This window comes from Oncorhynchus nerka, linkage group LG14 (assembly GCF_034236695.1).
Source record: "Oncorhynchus nerka isolate Pitt River linkage group LG14, Oner_Uvic_2.0, whole genome shotgun sequence".
In the NCBI taxonomy this organism is placed as follows: domain Eukaryota; kingdom Metazoa; phylum Chordata; class Actinopteri; order Salmoniformes; family Salmonidae; genus Oncorhynchus; species Oncorhynchus nerka.
Genome location: NC_088409.1, coordinates 37,495,005 through 37,518,923, shown reverse-complemented (window position 1 = coordinate 37,518,923; position 23,919 = coordinate 37,495,005). Strand labels below are relative to the sequence as shown.

The window sequence follows — 23,919 nt, the reverse complement described above, 5'->3', positions numbered from 1 at the left end:
GTAAAACGACTAAAACAGACCAAGTTTTTGCTGTGAGCCAATGGGGTAATCACCACAGGTTGTTTTCAACACAAGCGGGCAGAGTTGTGACGTTCTCTCAGCTCCATGTCTCAGGTCATAACCAGGTCTGGAGTCTCCTTAAAACTTATTTGGGATAGGGGGCAGCATTTTCACTTTTGGATGAAAAGCGTGCCCAGAATAAACTGCCTCCTACTCAGTCCCAGATGCTAATATATGCATATTATTATTAGTATTGGATAGAAAACACTGAGTTTTTAAAACTGGTTGAATGATGTCTGTGAGTATAACCAAACTCATATGGCAGGCTGAAAACCTGAGAAAAAATCCAAACAGGAAGTGGGAAATCACCAATAGAAAAAAGAAAAAAAAGAAAAGCACCAAGAGATAAAATGAATCACTAACCTTTGATGATCTTCATCAGATGACACTCATAGGACTTCATGTTAAACAATACATGTATGTTTTGTTCGATAACGTGCATATTTATATCCAAAAATCTGATTTTACATTGGCGTGTTATGTTCAGTAGTTCTAAAACATGCAGTGATTTTGCAGAGAACCACATCAATTCACAGAAATACTCATAAATGTTGATGAAAATTCAAGTGTTATGCATGGAACTTTAGATACACTTCTCCTTAAGAGACAGTAAATATACTCTCATTTACAGACAAGGCAACATATCATTACCTGAAGTCTGCACATACACATACGATGAGCTCAGATACAATAATGGGACACACTAACAAAACGTGTCTATGTACAGGTAACTGCCAAAATAAAGAAAACACCAACAAAGTCTTAATAGGGCGTGGGGCCACTACAAGCCACCAGAAGTTAATGTACCTTGGCATTCTTGGCGCACCGATCCCTTTAGCGGAATCATTTTCGTCAACATCCGCTGAATTGCAGAGCGCCAAATTCAAATTAAATTACTAAAAATATTTAATTTTCATGAAATCACAAGTGCAATATAGCAAAACACAGTTTAGCTGGTTGTTAATCCACCTGGCGTGTCAAATTTCAAAAAAGCTTTACAGCGAAAACAAACCAAGCGTTTATGTGAGGATAGTTCTCAGTAGACAAAACATTACAAACAGCTAGCAGCAAAGTAGATTGGTCACGAAAGTCAGAAAAGCAATCAAATTAATCGCTTACCTTTGATGATCTTCGGATGTTTGCACTCACGAGACTCCCAGTTACACAATAAATGTTTGTTTTGTTCGATAAAGATTATTTTTATATCCAAAAACCTCCATTTCGTTGGCGTGTTTTGTTGAGTAATCCACAGGTACGTGCAGGTCACGACGGGCAGACAAAAATTCCAAATAGTATCCGTAAAGTTTGTAGAAACATGTCAAACGTTTTTTATAATCAATCCTCAGGTTGTTTGTACAATAAATAATCGATAATATTTCAATTGGACGGTAGCCTTTTCAATACAAGAGAGAAAGAAAAGGTCTCGTTCCTGTGTCGCGTGCATGAACAAATCTGGGGACACCTAGCTATCCACTGACGCGATGTGATCATTCTCGCTCATTTTTTCAGAATAAAAGCCTGAAACTATGTCTAAAGACTGTTCACACCCTGTGGAAGCCATAGGGAAAGGAATATGGTTGATATCCCTTTAAATGGAGGATAGGCTTGCAATGGAACAGAGTAGTTTCAGAAAAACAGCACTTCCTGGTTGGATTTTCCTCAGGTTTTTGCCTGCAATATCAGTTCTGTTATAGTCACAGACAACATTTTGACAGTTTTGGAAACGTTAGTGTTTTCTATCCTAATCTGCCAATTATATGCATATTCTAGCTTCTAAGCCTGAAAAATAGACAGTTTACTTTGGGAACGTTTTTTTATCCAAACATCAAAATACTGCCCCCTTGCTTCAAGAGGTTATTAATGCACCTTGGCATAAACTCTACAATTGACTAACTTTATTGGAGGGATCCGACACCATTCTTCCATGAGATATTCCATCATTTGGGGTTTTGTTGATGGAAAACGCTGTCTCAGGCACCGCTCTAGAATCTCCCATAAGTGTTCAATTGGGTTGAGATCTGGTGACACACACAGAAACTTTAAACCTCCTATGCTCGTTTGAGACCCCTCTTTCAAAAAGCCACAGATCTCTTCTAGCCATGATAGCCAAAATAATGGGCAACTGTGCATTATATTACACCACCCTAAGCATGATGGGATATGAATTATCTTAATGAACACCCGCTTTCAACATATTTTGTATTCCTCATTTACCCAAGTGTTTCCTTTATTTTGGCAGTTACCCATGTGTGTGTAGTGTGTGGGTGTGTTAAATGCCTGGCCTGCTAGTATGTCTTTGTGTTTTATTTGAGGCCTGGAGATGCTGCTGAGTTTAGATTACATGTCATGTCACACACTCCACAGGGAAGGGGTGTGTGTATTAGCACCGTCCCCTTCCAGCCTCTTGTTTGCGTGCACTGGACCAGAGGACTGCATTCTCTAAATGTGTACGCACGTGCACACCCCCCAATGGTACCAAGATGTGTGTGCTATGAAAATCAAGAGGAATGCATTCCAAACTAGCTCAGAACCTAATTCTGTTCCACACACCCTCAAGTCTGGGTTGTCTACTGGAGCAGATTCTTATTAATCAGATCCAGCTCCTGAACAGCAACAGAAAACCTCTTAAAACAGAAACACACTAGTCCAGCTTATCTCTATCCATCTGGTTCTCTCCCCTTCCTTCCTACTTTAGTTTGGGCATTTTCTAACCCTCTCACCTTCCCTCCCTCCAGCCTCCCCTTAACCCCTCGCTCTCTCCTGAGATTTAAGGCCGGAGGGAATTGATTCTCTCTGGTACAGGTTATGGCATCAGATGAAAACAGAATGTTTCAGCTAGCATTTACCTCATAACACCACACCCAATGGATTTTCGAGGAAATGGATAATACAATTATTGTATAAAGTGATCATTAACTACAAAAGCAGAAGTCTGTCAGCAGTTTCCATGGCCTTTTAAAGGGGTCTTATTGTGATGAGTCCAAGTCCCATATCATCTGTGAAGATGTTGTGTATTGTGCTTCAACTCCACTTATGTCTTGAGGGTTGGAAACATCTTGATGTTGGAGTGAACTATCATTTTAGATTAGAGCAGTTATTTCATGTCCCCATGTCGAGGCAAACTAGATGACCCAGAGTCATGGTCCTTATGATTTCACTGTGATGACTTCCAATAACCACCATGGCTCCCAAGGCACTAGTGACATAGTACACACAAATTCCTGAAAGAGGGGGAACCTGATCCTGATTAGCATTAATGGTCATAGATGTGTGTGTGCACCCTCAGGTGGTTGTTTTCCTGTTGGGAATGTGATCCCAGAGTTCCCATCTGGATCCGTTTGTCCCGCTGGAGACCGTGGACCCCTCATTTCGGATTTTTCACATGGCTGGAGAGAATGGAGACTCAAGGCCTTGGTGTGCTCGAAGTAACACGTTTGAGTATATGAATTTACATTCAATATGCAAGATGTGAGGGCAAGTTCCTTAGATGCAAGAGCATAGTACAGAATTAATAGCATGGCATTTACATCTAGAGTATGTCAAAACCAGTGGCTAAAAAACCCTAAATGGCTAAGAAACAAAATGGCACAAAAGGCCAATTTATTCTTCTGTCTCAAGGCTACGGTATATAGTCTTTCTGAATTACGTATACATGCATCATTACAGACGTTGGGTGATATGAATCTCATTCAACTTTCAATTGAACAGTGAGGCATCTGCTGATTTTTGGTACAGAGAGTGATATTCAGGAGCTAGAGCTATTTCAAGTTTGGATTGTCACATGTTGAGGCCTCTGATAATTCTGTGTGCCTGTGTGATCTGGGTCACAGGGTCACCGCTCCTCCGCTCTCTCCACTGGCTTCCAGTTGAAGCTCGCATCCGCTACAAGACCATGGTGCTTGCCTACGGAGCTGTGAGGGGAACGGCACCTCAGTACCTCCAGGCTCTGATCAGGCCCTACACCCAAACAAGGGCACTGCGTTCATCCACCTCTGGCCTGCTCGCCTCCCTACCACTGAGGAAGTACAGTTCCCGCGCAGCCCAGTCAAAACTGTTCGCTGCTCTGGCCCCCCAATGGTGGAACAAACTCCCTCACGACGCCAGGACAGCGGAGTCAATCACCACCTTCCGGAGACACCTGAAACCCCACCTCTTTCAGGAATACCTAGGATAGGATAAAGTAATCCTTCTCACCCCCCCTTAAAAGATTTAGATGCACTATTGTAAAGTGGCTGTTCCACTGGATGTCTTAAGGTGAACGCACCAATTTGTAAGTCGCTCTGGATAAGAGCGTCTGCTAAATGACTTAAATGTAAATGTCGTTAAGGGAGGGTTTGACTGTGGGGCTTTCCAGGGCTCATCGCGTTCTAGCAACTCCTTGAGGTGGGCCAGGCACCTGCAAGCTGACCTCAGTCGTCAGTTGAACGGTGTTTCCGCCGACACATTTGTGCTGGCTTCCGGCTTAAGCAAGCAGGTGTTAAGACACAGCGTGACTTGTTTCAGAGGACACATGATTTGAGCTTCGCCTCTCCCGAGCCCGTTGGGGAGTTGCAGCAATGAGACAAGATCGTAACTACCAATGTGAATATCACAAAAAAGGTAAAATTTTAAAACAAAAAATATATATTTTTTGCCCTTTTACTTCAAACCATTTGAACTTTTGTGTAAGCAATCGAGCAGGTTATGCATTTTATTATGGTAAGCAAAGATATGTAGGATATGGCATCTGGTTTGGGTTCTCCTCCATCCTCAACACACAATGAGCTCATGCAGCTAACGCTACGCTGATTAGGGAGAGGAGCCGTCTGCCCCATCAGACACACATTCTCCCTTTTTCACACACGCGCGTGCATATCGTGTCATTACATTTGTAACTAGTTAATGTCAGTGTGCGTGTGCGATGATGACGACAGTGTTCAGTGTGTTAGTGTTGAGAGCTCTGGAGCTGACCTCAAACCATGCATCTTGTGATGCCTGTTCTAGGATTCCCCTGTGTCCCTATCTAGTGCGTGTGATGTCCTGTCATTGTTAGTGTGGCTTTTAGACCATTAGTGTGTGACTGCCTCACAGCATTAGTGTTTTTATCTGATCTAACAGGACAAAAGCTCCCCCTCTCCACCACCCTCCCTCTTTTTACCTTTCTCACCCCCTCCATCCACCTCTCTTCATCCCATTACAGGCTCTCTATAATGGCCTGTAATGGGATCTGAGGCCTTCTGTCACCACATAGGAGGGAGAGGAGAAGGGGATGAGACTACAGAGGGAGGAGAAGGAAGAAAGGCAGGGGAGGAGAGAGATGGTGGAGAGAATATTTTTTGTATTTGAAAACTGAGACAACATCCATACCTCTCCAAAGTGTGCACAGTAATTTCAATGCACATTATGACTCAAAGAAGAGTTGTGTTTTTGATTTATTTTAAGCTCTCATAGCTGTGCCATTGAAGAACTAGAGCAAGCACACTTGTAGTTGTTTTGAACACAGCCCAGCATCCCCACCTTTACCAATTACTGATAGTCCATTATAAATCGCAATCTGGGTCAGGTGAGCATAATTTTAAAACTTCTATTGCCAACATGACAAGCTAAATTATTTTATAAGAATCTTGTGTTAGGCTTTGACAAGGCAATTCAGAGAAGCAGATCATTTTGGTTCTCAGAATTGAGTCATGTGTGCATTGATGCGTGGTGCACAGCAAATTCTCTTCACAACAAACAGGCTCATTCTGTTGAGGACAACCCAGGGTATAACACCAACTCATCTTATACAAACATAGTGATCATAAATAAACCTTGACACTATGATATGCGTTTTATGCAGTGTTGGAAAAAGTACCCAATTGTCATACTTGAGTAAAAGTAAAGATGCCTCAATAGAATATGACTCAAGTAAAAGTGAGTCACCCAGTAAAATACTTAATGAGTAAAAGCCTGAAAGTATTTGGTTTTAAATATACTTAACGGTCAATAGTAATTGTAATTCAAAAGATACTTATCCCGTGTGTTGTCTTAAGGTCAAAAATCAAAAACAGCAGAGAACCCCCTAAATTATGTTTTTTTCCCTTTTCCTAGAGTGACCCCAACATTAGAAAAAGTGAAACATCGCCTTTGTTCATATTTCCATGAAAGCTGTACACCACCAGGGTAAAAAATATTATATTACGGTCATTTCTGACGCGGCTGTTATAAAATAATTTACAAACCACAAAGATGCACACAATGATAAATTGAGATTAAGTGTGTTACTGATTCAACTTAGCCAGCAGCTCCTGAAGAGGAAGATCACCATGGTTGGCACAGTTAGAAAGAACACGTCTGAGCACCCCCTGCACTCCTCGCAACAAGAGGGAGAGAGGCCTTCTCATCAAAGGTTTGCCTTCACCACCACTCTAATTTCCTACCTCCCAAAGAGGAACAAGAATGTGGTCCTCCTGAGCACACTGCACAAAATGGCTTAGATCAGCGATCATGAGGACAGGAAGCCAGCCATCATCTTGGACTACAACCACAACAAAGGAGGCATGGACAACCTGGACAAGGTGATAGTACTTACTGGAGGATGACTGCCCGCTGGCCCCTGGTCATCTTCCATAACATCATTGATGTGCCCTCATACAATGCCTTTGTTATATGGAACAAGCTCAACCCTACCCGGATGCCTGATAAGAGGAACAAGAGGGTGTTCCTGGAGCAGCTGGGAAAGGCACTTGTAACCCCACACATTCAAAGGGAGCGCCTCCCCCGCACAGCAGCCTCTGCAGCACTTGTGAAAGCTGTTCAGGGGACTGAATCTTGTCCTGATCCACCTGAGGCTGGGGCAGGCAAGAGGAGGAGATGCCATTTCTGCCCCCCAAAGAAGGACTGTAAAACAAATACTATGTGCTGCACATGTGAGATACATCTGCAAAGTCCATGCACACACACTTGCATACTGTCCTACATGTGCTAATTTAGAGTTGATTGATTTTATGTTCTTCACATTTTTTAATTTTTTTATTTATTGTTGTTTATACACCTTGTGGGTGTGGGCAATGGTTAAAAAATGGGAGGCTAGTATTTTGTAGTTGAATTCCTCATTGTACACTATATAAGAATATATCACTATGTTGCCAAAAACATTTCCCTTCAATAAAATGCATTCAAAATGACATTGTGCACATTTCTGCTGCTTTCTCTTGCTAAAAAAAATAAAAAAAATGTTTACACCTATGCAATAAAAAAATAAACCTACTTTAGTTAAGAAAACAATTATGACAGGTGTGTTGTAATAAAAAGGAGTAGTGTTCACTGATTTAAACACTGTCTTTCTGCATTGTGAAGAGGGAAAAACACAGATATTCAAAGTTTGTGATGAATGACAGGTTGTTTCTTCATGCAAAATAAAATAAAATTAAGCTGCTTTATTTTAGGGGTTTAGTGAAGGCGGGTCATTTTTACCCTTAGGACAAGGGGAGTATACAGAATGTTTAAGACTATACAAGGGTCAAGTATCAAATGTGAAAGTATGAATCTTTTCAAATTCCTTATTAAACAAACCAGAATGCACCATTGTCTTGTTTTTTAAATTTACAGATAGCCAGGGGCACACTCCAACACTTAGACATAATTTACAAATTAAGCTTTTGTGTTTAGTGAGTCCACCAGATCAGAGACGGTAGGGATGACCACGGATGTTCTCGAGTGTGTGAATTGGACCATTTTCCTGTCTTTTTGTAAAAGTTGCCCAATGTTAAGCGGAGACTCTTAGCTCTGTCATGTATAGCATGCTACTGTACAGCCACTGCGTTCTAATTCTACTGTACAGTTAATCAGTCAAATTGTATTTGTCACGTGCTGAATACAACAGTGAAATGCTTACTTACAAGCCCTTAACCAACAATGCAGTTAATAATAAAAAAGGTATTTACTCAAATTAAAATGATTTTTTTTTTAAATGTGTAATTTAAAAAAAATCTGAATTGAAAAATAATTAAGGAGAAACAAAAAAAGAACAGTAGCGAGGCTATATACAGGGGGTACCGGTACAGAGTCGATGTGCAGAGGCACAGGTTAGTCCAGGTAATTGAGGTAATATGTAGGTAGAGGTAAAGTGACTATGCATGGATAATAAACAGAGTAGAAACAATTTAAAAATGGGGTTGAGGGGGGACAATGCAAATAGTCCAGGAGTCTTATGGCTTGAGGGTAGAAGCTGTTAAGGAGCCTTTTGGACCTAGACTTGGCGCTCCGGTACTGCTTGCCGTGCGGTAGCAGAGAGGACAGTCTGGCTAGGGTGGCTGAAGTCTGGCAATTTTTTGGGGCCTTCCTGACACTGCCTGGTATAGAGGTCCTGGATGTCTGGAAGCTTTGCCTCAGTGATGTACTGGGCTGTACGCACTACCCTCTGTAGTTGCCATACCAGACGGTGATGCTCTCGATGGTGCAGCTGTAGAACTTTTTGAGGATCTGAGGACCCATGCCAAATCTTTTCAGTCTCTTGAGGGGGAATAGGCTTTGTCGTGCCCTCTTCACGACTGTCTTGGTGTGCTTGGACCATGTTAGTTCGTTGGTGATGTGGACACCTAGAATCTTGAAGTTCAACCTGCTCCATTATAGCCCTGTCATTAACCCTGTCCTGTCACATCAGTCATAATGACATATTTTGATCCGGAAAGGATGGAAGGGAGTGCGGAAGGAAATATGTACTTTAAAAGGGCTTCCGGCTGCCCTAGGGGACCATGTCCCTTGTCTTCGCTCTCTGTAGTGTTTCCTCCTTTCCATCTGAGAGTGATGCCATTCACAGGCCTCTATCCTCAAGCCCCTCTCGGGAGCTGTGTGTGTGTTTACGCACTCTGATGGTTTAACCGTGTGTGTGTGTGTGTGTGTGTGTAGTAGCACCGTTATGGGTCAGTGATTTAACGGGAGATAGAGCAGCTCTTCTGGCCCCCAGTGTCTCTCAAGAGACTGGCCTCTTACTGACACACACTCTGTCTTTCCCCAAAGAGCATGTGTCTGATGTATAATACAGACACAAGCACACATCTTCCTAAATGTCTCAGTGAGAGAGCGGACGGGGTCATTAGGTCTGAGGCAGGTCTCCCTTTCAGAGCATCTAAGAAAAAGAAAATAATTATGGTACCTTACCTGTGAGTGCTCTCTCTCACATACACACAAAGCTAGATCTGAGTGAAAGAAGTGTACAGTAACCGTCATTAATATTCTGACGCATCTGACCAGTTCTATTCTAGCAGGGACAAAGGCTGTGTGTGATAGGGCCTGGCCCCTTGTCTGTGACTGGTCTCAGTCTCTATAGCTGCCCTGTATAGCCCTGTTCTCTAGTCTTGTTCAGACACACACACACAGAGAGAGAGACCCCAGAGCTTGTTGTCCCTGACAGACCATTAATCACCTGTCTTTCTCTGGCACACACCTCTCAGCCCCTCTTAGCCAGGACAAAGGTCTGAGTGTAATTGAGTCTTCTGCTTCAAGAGGCTCTCCACCTAACAAAGTGAAACACTAAACCAACACCACATACACTGTAGACTAGGAGTTCCTGTTAGCGTGACAGAGGAAGAAAATGGTCAGGGATGGATAGATTGAGAGGCAGATGAAAGTAAGTGTCAGGACAGTACAGAGGGACAAAAAGGGAGGGGTAGAGAAAGGAGGAATGGGAAGCTGAAGAGCAGGCTCGACGAGAGGGGTAAGGCGACACCCATCTACAACTACTTAAGCTGATTGCTGGCTTTGATACACAGGTATAGCAGTATACAGTTACACACACGATCCACAGCCAACAGAATCCAGTGCATGCATGCATGTATGCCTGTATGTATGTATAGTGTGGCAAAAAAGTATTTAGTCAGCCACCAATTGTGCAAGTTCTCCCACTTAAAAAGATGAGGCCTGTAATTTTCATTATAGGTACACTTCAACTATGACAGACAAAATGAGAAGAAAAAAATGCAGAAAATCACATTGTAGGATTTTTTATGAATTTATTTGCAAATTATGGTGGAAAATAAGTATTTGGTCACCTACAAACAAGATTTCTGGCTCTCACAGACCTGTAACTTCTGTAAGAGGCTCCTCTGTCCTCCACTCGTTACCTGTATTAATGGCACCTGTTTGAACTTGTTATCAGTATAAAAGACACCTGTCCACAACCTCAAACAGTCACACTCCAAACTCCACTATGGCCAAGACCAAAGAGCTGCCAAAGGACACCAGAAACAAAATTGTAGACCTGCACCAGGCTGGGAAGACTGAATCTGCAATTGGTAAGCAGCTTGGTTTGAAGAAATCATCTGTGGGAGCAATTATTAGGAAATGGAAGACATACAAGACCACTGATAATCTCGCTCGATCTGGGGCTCCATGCAAGATCTCACCCCTTGGACTCAAAATGATCACAAGAACGGTAATCAAAAATCCCAGAACAACACGGGGGGACCTAGTGAATGACCTGCAGAGAGCTGGGACCAAAGTAACAAAGCCTACCATCAGTAACTCACAAAGCCGCAAGGGATTCAAATCCTGCAGTGCCAGACGTGTCCCCCTGCTTAAGCCAGTACATGTCCAGGCCCGTCTGAAGTTTGCTAGAGAGCATTTGGATGATCCAGAAGAAGATTGGGAGAATGTCATATGGTCAGATGAAAACAAAATATAACTTTTTGGTAAAAACTCAACTCGCCGTGTTTGGAGGACAAAGAATGCCGAGTTGCATCCAAAGAACACCATACCTACTGTGAAGCATGGGGGTGGAAACATCATGCTTTGGGGCTGTTTTTCTGCAAAGGGACCAGGACGACTGATCCGTGTAAAGGAAAGAATGAATGGGGCCATGTATCGTGACATTTTGAGTGAAAACCTCCTTCCATCAGCAAGGGCATTGAAGATTAAACGTGGCTGGGTCTTTCAGCATGACAATGATCCCAAACACACCGCCCGGGCAACGAAGGAGTGGCTTCGTAAGAAGCATTTCAAGGTCCTGTAGTGGCCTAGCCAGTCTCCAGATCTCAACCCCATAGAAAATCTTTGGAGGGAGTTGAAAGTCCGCGTTGCCCAGCAACAGCCCCAAAACATCACTGCTCTAGAGGAGATCTGCATAGAGGAATGGGCCAAAATACCAGCAACAGTGTATGAAAACCTTGTGAAGACTTACAGAAAACATTTGACCTCTGTCGTTGCCAACAAAGGGTATATAACAAAGTATTGAGAAAACTTTTGTTGTTGACCAAATACTTATTTTCCACCATAATTTGTAAATAAAATCTTTAAAAATCTTACAATGTGATTTTCTGGATTTTTCCCCCTAATTTTGTCTGTCATAGTTGAAGTATACCTATGATGAAAATTACAGACCTCTCTCATCTTAAGTGGGAGAACTTGCACAATTAGTGGCTGACTAAATACTTTTTTGCCCCACTGTATGTATGCAGAAGGATTTCAGTTTATTCTTGGAAGAATTACTTACTAAAATAGTGTTCCAAATTGTTAAAGTAAATTTACTTCAAGATAGAATGTGGAAACAGTGCCACCCCACCACAATTGTTATAGGTCATTATCAATAAAACATCACAATACGGTGTAGAACATTCAATTTGCCTGCTAGAGGGCAAGGAGACCCAACTCCACTTAAACCAGTGACAACTACATGCAGTTTAAGGGATTGTTGAATAAAATATTAATTATTTGGCTGTAACATAATCACCTCTTGAAGAGCATAGTCAGAACGCCAAATTTCTGATTTTTCCATACAAAATAATTGCTCACATTTAGTTCAGCTCTTTCATCATTTATATAGCAAGAAACTGCATGCTTTTCATGGTCAGTAAGCATGATTGTCATACATGAGGGTAGCCTCGATCTCTCAATATTGGCCACCATTAATTTGAGTGATAAAATAAAAGTGAATTATACCTGACAAGTATTTTAAGTCTAAGATAATTTTCCCATCCTTTGTGGGCTCTGCCTGTCAAGCAGCAGAACTGTGTAACTAATGTACTGTTAGCTGATATTTTCTACTTTGCAAGCTACCAGTAGAACATTTGTACAGTTGGCTAAACCTAGTGGTAAGTAGACCTAATGTACTTTATCCAACCAACGTAGACCTACTTAGTGAAGTTAGCTAACATCCCCTTTTCAACTTTGTTTAAGTGTTCGAAAGTTAGAGGAATAAATATCATACCCCCCCAAAAAATGCAAACCTCCCATAACTTATTGTAATGGGAGAGGTTAGCATGTCTTGGGGGGGGTGATACTTGTGCCATTCATTCAGGACTAACTGTAAAAACTATCCGTAAAAATGGTAGCATGTTTGGAAACGTACATTATTTACCATTAATTTCTCTTAGGCACAAGATTATCTGAAACCACCAAAACAAACAGCAAAAGCATTCAACAAGTGTGTAGAGTCACAACGTTGATGTAAACATTGCGTGCTTGGAATATGGGACCAAATACTACATTTTTGACTACTTAAATACACATACAGTACCAGTCAAATTTGAACACCTACTCATTCCATGGTTTTTCTTAATTTTTTACATTGTAGAATAATAGTGAAGACATCAAAACTATGAAATAACATATGGAATCATGTAGTAACCAAAAAAAAAGTGTTATATCAAAATATATTTTATATGAGATTCTTCAAAGTAGCCACCCTTTGCCTTGATGAACACTCGGGGAGCTCCTGACGAGTGGCGCAGCGGTCTAAAGCACTGCTTCTCCGTGCTAGAGGCGTCACTACAGACCCTGGTTCGATTCCAGGCTGTATCCCAACCACAATTGGCCCAATGTCATCCGGGTTAGGGTTTGGCAGAGGTAGGCCGTCATTGTAAATAAGAATTTGTTCATAACCGACTTGCCTAGTTAAATAAATAGGTGTGCCTCATTAAAAGTTAATTTGTGGAATTTCTTTCCTTCTTAATGCATTTGAGCCAATCAGTTGTGTTGTGACAAGGTAAGATTGGTAGCCCTATTTGGTAAAATACCAAGTCCATATTATGGCAAGAACAGCTCAAATACGCAAAAGAAACGACAGTCAATCATTACTTTAAGACATGAAGGTCAGTCTCAAAAACCATCAAGCACCGATGAAGAAACTGGCTCATGAGGACCACCACTGGAAAGTAAGACCCAGAGTAACCTCTGCTGCAGAGGATAAGTTAATTACCAGTTACCAGTCTCAAATTCCAAGCCCAAATAAACACTTCAGAGTTCAAGTAACAAACAAGTAACAGACTCAATCAACTGTTCAGAGCAGACTGAGTGAATCATGCCTTCACGGTCGCATCGCTGCAAAGAAACCACTACTAAAGGACACCAATAAGAAGAGACTTGCTTGGGCCAAGAAACACAAGCAATAGATATTAGACCGGTGGAAATCTGTCCTCTGGTCTGATGAGTCCAAATTTGCGATTTTTGGTTCCAACTGCCTTGTCTTTGTGAGACACAAAGTAGGTGAACGGATGATCTCTACATGTGTGGTTCCCACCGTGAAGCATGTTGGAGTGATGGTGCTTGATTTATTTAGAAATAAAGCGATACGCCATCCCATCTGGTATGCGCTTAGTGGGACCATCATTTGTTTTTCAACAGGAAAATGACCCAACACACCTCCAGGCTGTGTAAGGGATATTTGACCAAGATGGAGTGGTGAGGAGCTGCATCAGATGACCTGGCCCCCACAATCACCCAACCTGAACCCAATTGAGTTAGTTTGGGATGAGTTGGACTGCAGAGTGAAGGAAAAGCAGCCAACAAGTATGTGTGGGAACTCCTTCAAGACTGTTGGAAAAGCATTCCAGGTGAAGCCAGTTGAGAGAACACAGTGTGCAAAGCTGTCAAGGCAAAGGGTGACTACTTTGAAGAAGCTCAACTATATTTTGATTTGTTTAACACTTTTTTTGGTTACTACATGATTCCATGTGTTATTTCATAATTTTGATGTCTTCACTATTATTCTACAATGCATAAAATAGTAAAAATAAAGAAAAACCCCAACTTTTGACTGGTACTGTAAGTGAATGTGCCAATACTTTTGGTCCCCTAAAATGGTGGGGTGGGGGGGGACCACGTACAGAAAGTGCTGTAATTTCTGAACAGTTCACCCGAAAATACTCTCAAATGTAAGAGGACAGTCTGCACTTAGTCAGTCATATCATTTAAAATCCAAAGTGCTGGGATAAAAAGAGTCAAAACAAAAAAAGTGTCACTGTCCCAATAGCCCCAGAGCTCACTGTATATGGCTAGTTAACAAGCTAACTTTCAGGGGATAAACTAGATGGCTATATCCAAATATTGTTATATTTGCTTGCCATCTATTATATTGGTGATTACAGTAGTGTGACTGACGACTTTACCAGGACAAGGACTTGCCAATGTCAAACTCTTTCCAAAAGCCTAAATCTCTGATGAAGCAAGCTAAATGACATGTTTGCTTAGCTAGCCAGCTATATGCCAAATGGATAGGCTACCCTGAAGTACATGATCAATTGATGTTTACTGAAAGCATGCAGTAAAACTATCAGAGCTAAATGTGGAGTAATCTGAACTGTGTAGTTCTGACGATGCTCTTCAAGGAGGTGATTATATTAAAAACAAATAGTTAACATTCATTTAAACAACCCCTTGAAAATGGCAAGTAGTTGTCAATGGTTTAAGCAGAGATTGGGCTCTCCTTGCCCACCAGCAGTCAAATCAAATGCTCAGCACCGTGTGACATTTTATTTAACCTATTGTTTTTGTTGCCAAGGAATCAATGACAGTGCCTAACTGCCAGCATTGCAAAGAAAGCACTAGCCTGGTATTCAGTGGAACGGCTGTGTGGTCCCAAATTTGGGATTAAGAGGCTATTTTCCAAATTTAAAATGATAAACATTCAACATTGGCCATGCTGTCAATGAAGCATGATTTGTGCCATGCTCAAAACTGTTAACGCGGAACTACACTGCTCAAAAAAATAAAGGGAACACTTAAACAATGTAACTCCAAGTCAATCACACTTCTGTGAAATCAAACTGTCCACTTAGGAAGCAACACTGATTGACAATAAATTTCACATGCTGGTGTGCAAATGGAATAGACAACAGGTGAAAATTATAGGCAATTACCAAGACACCCCCAATAAAGGAGTGGTTCTGCAGGTGGTGACCACAGACCACTTCTCAGTTCCTATGCTTCCTGGCTGATGTTTTGGTCACTTTTGAATGCTGGCGGTGCTTTCACTCTAGTGGTAGCATGAGACGGAGTCTACAACCCACACAAGTGGCTCAGGTAGTGCAGCTCATCCAGGATGGAACATCAATGCGAGCTGTGGCAAGAAGGTTTGCTGTGTCTGTCAGCGTAGTGTCCAGAGCATGGAGGCGCTACCAGGAGACAGGCCAGGAGCAGGAGGAGCACTGCCAGAGCCCTGCAAAATGACCTCCAGCAGGCCACAAATGTGCATGTGTCTGCTCAAACGGTCAGAAACAGACTTTATGAGGGTGGTATGAGGGCCCGACATCCACAGGTGGGGGTTGTGCTTGCAGCCCAACACCGTGCAAGACGTTTGGCATTTGCCTGAGAACACCAAGATTGGCAAATTCACCACTGGCGCCCTGTGCTCTTCACAGATGAAAGCAGGTTCACACTGAGCACGTGACAGTCTGGAGACCCGTGGAGAACGTTCTGCTGCCTGCAACATCCTCCAGCATGACCGGTTTGGCGGTGGGTCAGTCATGGTGTGGGGTGGCATTTCTTTGGGGGGCCGCACAGCCCTCCATGTGCTCGCCAGAGGTAGCCTGACTGCCATTAGGTACCGAGATGAGATCCTCAGGCCCCTTGTGAGACCATATGCTGGTGTGGTTGGCCCTGGGTTCCTCCTAATGCAAGACAATGCTAGACCTCATGTGGCTGGAGTGTGTCAGCAGTTCCTGCAAGAGGAAGGCATTGATGCTATAGACTGGCCCGCCCGTTCCCCAGACCTGAATCCAATTGAGCACATCTGGGACATCATGTCTCGCTCCATCCACCAACGCCACGTTGCACCACAGACTGTCCAGGAGTTGGCGGATGCTTTAGTCCAGGTCTGGGAGGAGATCTCTCAGGAGACCATCCGCCACCTCATCAGGAGCATGCCCAGGCGTTGTAGGGAGGTCATACAGGCACATGGAGGCCACACGCACTACTGAGCCTCATTTTTACTTGTTTTAAGGACATTACATCGAAGTTGGATCAGCCTGTAGTGTGGTTTTCCACTTTAATTTTGAGTGTGACTCCAAATCCAGACCTCCATGGGTTGATACATTTGATTTCCATTGATAATTTGTGTGTGATTTTGTTGTCAGCACATTCAACTATGTAAAGAAAAAAGTATTTAATAAGATTATTTCATTCATTCAGATCTAGGATGTGTTATTTAAGTGTTCCCTTTATTTTTTTGAGCAGTGTATAAAAACTTGACTTCCGTGAGTTCAAGACAAAAAGGTGAGTCCAAACATGTATTGTATGTTGCTGCATAAATGTAATATGCCAGGGAAATATGTATACTGTAGCTAAGAAAGTAATACTAAGTGTATGTCGTGTGTAAGACATTAGTAGCCTATGTGCCTCACCCTAATAATTTGGTCTATTTACCCATCTTATATCACCTACTGTTCTGACTTCGTGGTTCACATGTAGCCTATAACCTGTTTTTGAGAAATGTATTCATCGAATATTCTAAGAGCTTTCATTGTGTGCTTATATGACACATTTATTTAACATACGGTTCTTGGTGTACAGGGAGAACACTGTAAGAATGGCCCATGTTTTGAATTCTGTCGCTGCAGATTTCAAAAGTGCTAAATAAATAGTTATATTGACTATGTCCGTCCGAGCTCGCGCATTAATGTCTTAAGCGAAATTAGGGATGGCCTCTTATCCGCTTGTCATCCCCTTATGCCATAGTTTATATGCCTTGTAAATTAAGTTGAATGAACCGTTTCACTGCCAGACAAGGCTCCACTGAAAGACAGTTGTATCAGTGGTAAAATGTTGGTCCTGCTATTGGGACAGCTTTATGTGGGCCCTAACAGTTTGTGGGCACCGTTTGTGCAATTAATGTATTTGTTTAGTGTAGTGGGTTTGATGGCATGCATCCCACTTGTTTCTGCCCCACCAAGATTTTCATGCTAAAATCACCACTGCATATTGTGCACTGCCATCGCGCTTGCACTGATGACTGGGGGGGAGGGCGGTGTTTTTGTTGTAATATTACAAACAGACGGGGAAGTTTCACCATTAAGGAGTCTACCTTTAAGAGTCCATTTGTAACAATTAATAAATGTTGTGAACATGCTGTCATTTCTCAACCCCCACATCAGCTGTGTTACACGAACCCTGCTTTGCCCAAAACACTGATGTGTGTGTGTTTTGTGCTGCTTGGCATGACAGATACTTTACATGCTGATTTTCCCAGTTGCAGCTGACCACAAGGTTTCAAGACAACGCCAAAAAAAACAGCAGCAACTAGCCATATAAGACCATACTACTGCCGTCCTATCTTTTCTAATACCTCCTCTCACTCTTCCTGTCTCCCTCTCTCTCTGATGTGAACTGTGCAGTATTAAATCTGTTACAGCACACATTCCTGTTTCTGCTTTTTCTGACCTGCTGCTGGAAGAGAGACTGGCTTATATTATACACAGACACACAGGGCCCAGGTTGAGTGTGTGTTTTTGTGTGATTCTTACCTTGGCGAAGAACACTGAGAGATGAGTCTCACTGCCAAGGATCCATATAGGGAACTTAGGAGACTTCAGGAACGCACCCACCTGAAACACACATACATAGCAAAACTAGAGCAAAGCAGTTCTGATTCATATTCCAGACTGACTTAACTGTCTGATCCCAGACGAAGTTAGTTTTACAGAATAAAGGCTTTCTGATGCCATTTCAACTAACAGAAGGAATGATCAGGGAATACAATCTGATGTCGTAATAGAATATGTACAGTAATAGAGAAGACTGTCATATTGTTGCTAATACAATGGTTCTTCAATGAGCAGGTTTATAGCACGATCATACCAATGTACCCAGGTCTAACTCATCTACCCAGACATACTCAGCTGTTCTACTAATCTACTGTAGTTCCTAATCTACTGTAGTCAGTCACAGACAAGAAGTGGCAGTATGTGTGAGAGAGGGTGTGTATGACAATGTGTTTATTTGTGGTGCTGATTCTCTCACAGAATGTTTGAATCTCTCCCCTTGCAATTATTCGTGACTAGTGAACAAGAACAAACTCACCACTATGGTTTGGACATAACAAGCTTGAAGGAATGTTGTCTGTGTGTGTTTTTGTACCTTGCAGTAGCGTAGTGACTCCATGAGAGTGAGGAAGCCCACGGATGTCTGGTTGTGGATACCATGGAGCTCTGAGGGAGGGAAAGAGGCCTAGCTTAGACCAAAAATAAAAACTCTTAAATGAAACAGCTTCTTTGGTCTCTTTGTGTGTATGTTGACCAAGTGAAAGTGTGACTGATCACTGCCATCTAGTGTTCAGCTGTGGGATCACAGTCACCAGGAAACTGGACGTCTTCGAAACACCGTTAGTAAACTGAGCAATAAATAATCGGCTAACGCTCATTGAAGAAAAGTTTCAAATGAAATCACGCTGCCAGAAAACGAGGCTTATTGCACAACACTTTGCACTAAGATAATGTAATCCGCTGTGTGTCCCCCGTTTGGTAGAGCATGGTGCTTGCAATGCCAGGGTTGAGGGTTCGATTCCCACAGGGGACCCGTATGAAAATAAAGCATACAAATGTATGCATTCAATACTGTAAATCGCTCTGATTAGATCGTCAGCTAAATTACAAAAAAAGTTTTTAAAAATGTGTCAGCGTGTGGAGTACTTACTCATGCCAGAGCACTCCCTGTCTCCATCCCACACATTAGAGACAGCATGGCCCGTCACTAACAGGTTAACCAGACTCTGACTGCAGAGAGAAAGAAAAGTAATGGCTTAAGCTTTTTGGAACATCACATAGCTGAAGTCGTCAAAAGAAAGGTAGCTGATAAAGATTCAATAAAGTGAGGGATCAGGGGTCGTACCTGCCGTGGCCATAGACTGGATCTACAAGAGGCTCTGTAGTATCTTCAATCTCATTCCTGATGTTAACTATCCCCTGTAGAGACAGAAAGAGAAAAGTGGTTACATGCATGCACACAGAGTACAGAGTGCAGAGTAATACGCATACATACAAACACACGCAGAGCCTTACCTTGGTGAGAATGACAGAGTAGAGGAAGAACAGGACTCCACAGCGCCCTTTCCAGGTTTCGTAGAGAGACACCACCTCCTCTCTAAGCTCTGATAATGACTTCACAATACGCTTCCTGTAGAGATTAGAGGTCAAAGGTCAGTGGCTAGAAGTCAGCGAGAGCACCTCTAATGACATTGCACTCATTTAGGGGGGGATTCAGGTTAATGTGGGTATAATAACCATACAACTACTGAACAGTTACTGAAAGGTTATTGTATAGCAGTCATTAACTGTCACACTGCTATGACTGTGCAGTAGTTCATGCTGACAGTGCAGTAGTTCATGCTGACAGTGCAGTAGTTCATGCTGACAGTGCAGTAGTTCATGCTGACAGTGCAGTAGTTCATGCTGACAGTGCAGTAGTTCATGCTGACAGTGCAGTAGTTCATGCTGACAGTGCAGTAGTTCATGCTGACAGTGCAGTAGCTCATGCTGACAGTGTCGTATTATTACGCAATGGGCCAGATGGCAATCTGATGCTCCTCTGGCAGAAAATCAAAGATTGTGTGTGTGTGTGTGTCTCCTTAAGGAATCAGTGAGGAGTGTGTGTGCTGAGTCAGCAGGTTGTAAATCATTATCGAGAAACTCCAGTCACACACGCACAGGCTTAGCCAATCCCAGACAGAAGGAGATACACACTAACGTTCTTGATTTTCCTGCAATGCAGTGGTCCTTTCATCTCCATGGAAGTCATGGCCAATAGAGACGAGTCACAGTCAGTAGAGTTACTTACTGGAGGATGCTGTGAAACCGCTCAAAGCCAAGATCCTCATCAGCCAAAGCAGCTACACACAATAGACACACAGAGATGCAAACACACACACGTTCTAGTGAAACAACTGAGGTAACGTTGACAGAACACAACACGTCATTATTCTAGATTAACAGTGACTGCAATACTACTCACTATGTGGTCTACCCACTATCATACGCGATGATTAATACCACTCAGTACAGCAATGCAGTTATTCATATTACATGGGTATTAGTGGATTGATGAGTAGTGGGACTCACTGGGTTGCTGGTCTTGCGGGGTCTGGCTGGTCTCTGGACCCCCTGTGAGGGGTGTATGAGTGGTAGTGTGGGGGCACTGTCCTTTGGCCCAGGTCACCAGGCAGAAGGAGGTAGTGGAGGAAGTAGAGCAGGCCTGTTCCAGGATCTCAGCCAGAGTAGAACACAGGGCCGCTTTCTGCTCCTCCTCTACAAGGAACACATACAATCAAAATAATTCATTGCCAAGGTGCTGTCTGAAGATATAGGCTAGGATTCCATATAAATATATAAACTCAGGGACGTTTCTTTTTTTTCTTTTTCAGGACCCTGTCTTTCAAAGATAATTCATAAAAATCCAAATAATTTCACAGATCTTCATTGTAAAGACTGTTTCCCATGCTGGTTCAATGAACCATAAACAATTACTGAACATGCACCTGTGGAACGGTCGTTAAGACACTAACAACTTACAGACAGTAGGCAATTAATGTAACAGTTATGAAAACTTAGGATACTAAAGAGGCCTTTCTACAGACTCTGAAAATCACCAAAAGAAAGATGCCCAGGGTTCCTGCTCATCTGCGTGAACGTGCCTCAGGCATGCTGCAAGGAGGCATGAGGACTGCAGATGTGGCAAGGGCAATAAATTGAAATGTCCGTACTGTGAGACGCCTAAGACAGGAGGGACAGGTGATCATCCTCGCAGTGGCAGTCCACGTGTAACAACACCTGCACATGATCGGTACATCCAAACATCACACCTACAGGACATGTACAGGTACTGGCAACAACAACTGCCCGAGTTACACCAGGAATGCACAATCCCTCCATCAGTGCTCAGACTCTCCGCAATAGACTGAGAAAGGCTGGACTGAGGGCTTGTAGGCCTGTTGTAAGGCAGGTCCTCACCGGCAACAACATTGCCTATGGGCACAAACCCACCATCACTGGACAAGACAGGACTGGCAAAAAGTGCTCTTCACTGACGAGTTGCAGTTTTGTCTCACCAGGGGTGATGGTCAGATTTGCGTTTATCGTCGAAGGAATGAGCGTTACACCGAGGCCTGTACTCTGGAGCGGGATCGATTTGGAGGTGGAGGGTCCGTCATGGTCTGGGGCGGTGTGTCACAGCATCATCAGACTGAGCTTGTTGTCATTTCAGGCAATCTCAATGTTGGTGGGAAGACATCCTCCTCCCTCATGTGGTACCCTTCCTGCAGGCTCATCCTGACATCACCCCCCAGCATGACAATGCCACCAGCCATACTGCTTGTTCTGTGAGTGATTTCCTGCAAGACAAGAATGTCAGGGTTCTGCCATGGCCAGCGAAGAGCCTGGATCTCAATCTCATTGAGCACGTCTGGGACCTGTTGGATCGGAGGGTGAGGGCTAGGGCCATTCCCCCCCAGAAATGTCTGGGAACTTGCAGGTGCATTGATGGAAGAGTGGGGTAACATCTCACAGCAAGAACTGGCAAATCTGGTGCAGTCCATGAAGAGGAGATGCACTGCAGTACTTAATGCAGCTGGTGGCCACACCAGATACTGACTTACTTTTGACCCCCCCTTTGTTCAGGGACATATTATTATTATTACATTTCTGTTAGTCACATGTCTGTGGAACTTGTTCAGTTTATGTCTCAGTTGTTGGATCTTATGTTCATACAAATATTTACACATGTTAAGTTTGCTGAAAATAAACGCAGTTGACAGTGAGGACATTTTTTTTTTTTGCTGAGTTTATATATAAACCCAGTTATGATGCGTCTCCATTTGTAGCGCTCTCTGTTTAACAGGGTCAGTTAGGGGTCAGAAGTTAGGGTTACCTCCAGTTACAACTTTTTCCAGTTAAACAGTGTCAGGGCTAGGTTTCCCAAACTCAGTCCTCGGTACCCCAAGGGGTTCTTTTTTTATTTTCTTCCCCCGAACACTACACAGCCGATTCAAATAATCATCAAGATTTAATCATTTGAATCAGCTGTGTAGTATTAGGCCAAAAAACAACATGTGCACCCCTTGGGGTCCCGAGGACTGAGTTCGGGAAACACTGGGTTAGGGATAGAGGTCAAGGTTACCTGTGATATGTCTCCAGTTAGAACTCTCTCTGTTAAACAAGATGTTCTTCAGAAGGAAGGCCTGCAGGAAACACACAATCAGGAAATATTCTACAAGCTGTAACCCATCTCTATAGTAGGATCAAAAACGCAACCTGCCATCCTCATCAACCCTATCCACTCTAAGAACAGATGTTTACAAAGACACTCTCTGAAAGCACCATATAGTACTATAATAAACAGTAGTAGAGAAGGCAACTCAGCTGAGTGCCTGTCAGGTGACTTCCGGAAAGTGCTATCTAAGAAGATGTGTGCCTGTCCAGATATCATCATTCTGGTAACAGACACCAACACCCTCTACCTGCTCATAGGCTGGGCCACCTAACTCATGTTTGTGTGTAAGGTTATGCGCTGCCTTTTCTGGGGACTGGTCCATACCTGTATAGGAGCAATGACAGCGCAGGGTCCTCCTTCAAACTGCTCCAGTGCTGTGTGTTCTGTCTCACTGAAGACCAACCCTGAAACACAGGAATCACATCAGAGCCACTTATTTTGCCCCACCACTACCTGCTTCAACACTGACAATGTCTAGGATGGTGTTCAGGTTAGAGGAGAATTGCGGCAGAATGGAGCGAAACAGAGGTGAGAGGTAGCTTACCTTGGGTCCATCTCCGGAAGAGTGAAGCAGACACCCCGTTGCTGCCTGGTCTTTTCCAAACTAGATCCACAACCTCTTTATTTAACTCCCCCATCGCTCTATAAGACTGGTCCAACAGCCCTGGCAAAGGGTTAGCTGGCTAGCTAACTACAATCAAATACAGAGCTGTCACTACATACACAGCCACGGTCCCGTTCGGGTTGGAGTAGGATAGCTAACCTTAGCTATAGCGTTGTGGTTTACCCTTCGACTTTCCAAGAACTGGTGCTTTGCTTCCCTCGGCAAACGGGGCCGGTGGCATCGGCCACAACGAAACTCCGTGACAAGGCAATCTCCCCGGTCTGACCAGCGGACAGGCGGGAGATAGGCGCATCAACGTTAGTTAGCTACCGAGCTAATGTTAAGTGGGCGCGACTGCCCAGCTATCTTTGCGTGGGCCGACTTCTCCAGCAAAGCTGGTGTAAACTAGTTAGCGGTCTGGTCAGCTGTCCAGATTGATAACAATAAGTTAGGGAGCTAGACTGTTAGCTAACTGCTCAATTCCCCTTGGTCCAAGTCGTAACGTTACCTTGCTACTAGTAGCCTGCTAACGTTAACTCGTTAGTACCAATTTGCTACGTTAGCTAGCTAACGTTAAATGCATCACGTTTTGATGTTCCAAAGAGCGCTGAGGCGGTGGCAGTTTAAATTCAGGTCTGCCTGCCGGTAACTTTCGTTTAGTCAATTGTTAGGAGGCAAACACCTGTAATGGATAACGAAAGTAGTAAAATCTTGAAAAATATATATGCTTGTTGCCGGTATCAAAGACTAGCTAGCAGTATGTCATTCGTCTATTTACAACAGCTGTTTGGAAATGTGTATTGAGTGACGAAAACGCTCGTAGCTGT

At 43.1% G+C, this 23,919-nt stretch overlaps 1 protein-coding gene across 2 annotated transcripts in view; it reads right to left on the bottom strand.

Annotated features, from left to right (window-relative positions):
• Positions 1-23,896, bottom strand: part of LOC115140964 (ubiquitin carboxyl-terminal hydrolase MINDY-3-like) — a 60,200-nt gene extending 36,304 nt beyond the window's left edge. For both annotated transcript variants that reach the window (XM_029679494.2, XM_029679495.2), the window contains exons 1-10: positions 23,033-23,896; positions 22,813-22,892; positions 22,396-22,456; positions 20,343-20,528; positions 20,062-20,113; positions 19,287-19,401; positions 19,117-19,190; positions 18,922-19,001; positions 18,367-18,437; positions 17,754-17,834 (exon numbers count right to left, since the gene is read on the bottom strand). In XM_029679494.2, the coding sequence (XP_029535354.1) occupies positions 17,754-17,834; positions 18,367-18,437; positions 18,922-19,001; positions 19,117-19,190; positions 19,287-19,401; positions 20,062-20,113; positions 20,343-20,528; positions 22,396-22,456; positions 22,813-22,892; positions 23,033-23,126 (894 nt within the window). In that variant the 5' untranslated portion in view covers positions 23,127-23,896. The remainder of the gene's footprint in view (positions 1-17,753; positions 17,835-18,366; positions 18,438-18,921; positions 19,002-19,116; positions 19,191-19,286; positions 19,402-20,061; positions 20,114-20,342; positions 20,529-22,395; positions 22,457-22,812; positions 22,893-23,032) is intronic.
• Between the last annotated feature and the right edge of the window lie 23 nt (positions 23,897-23,919).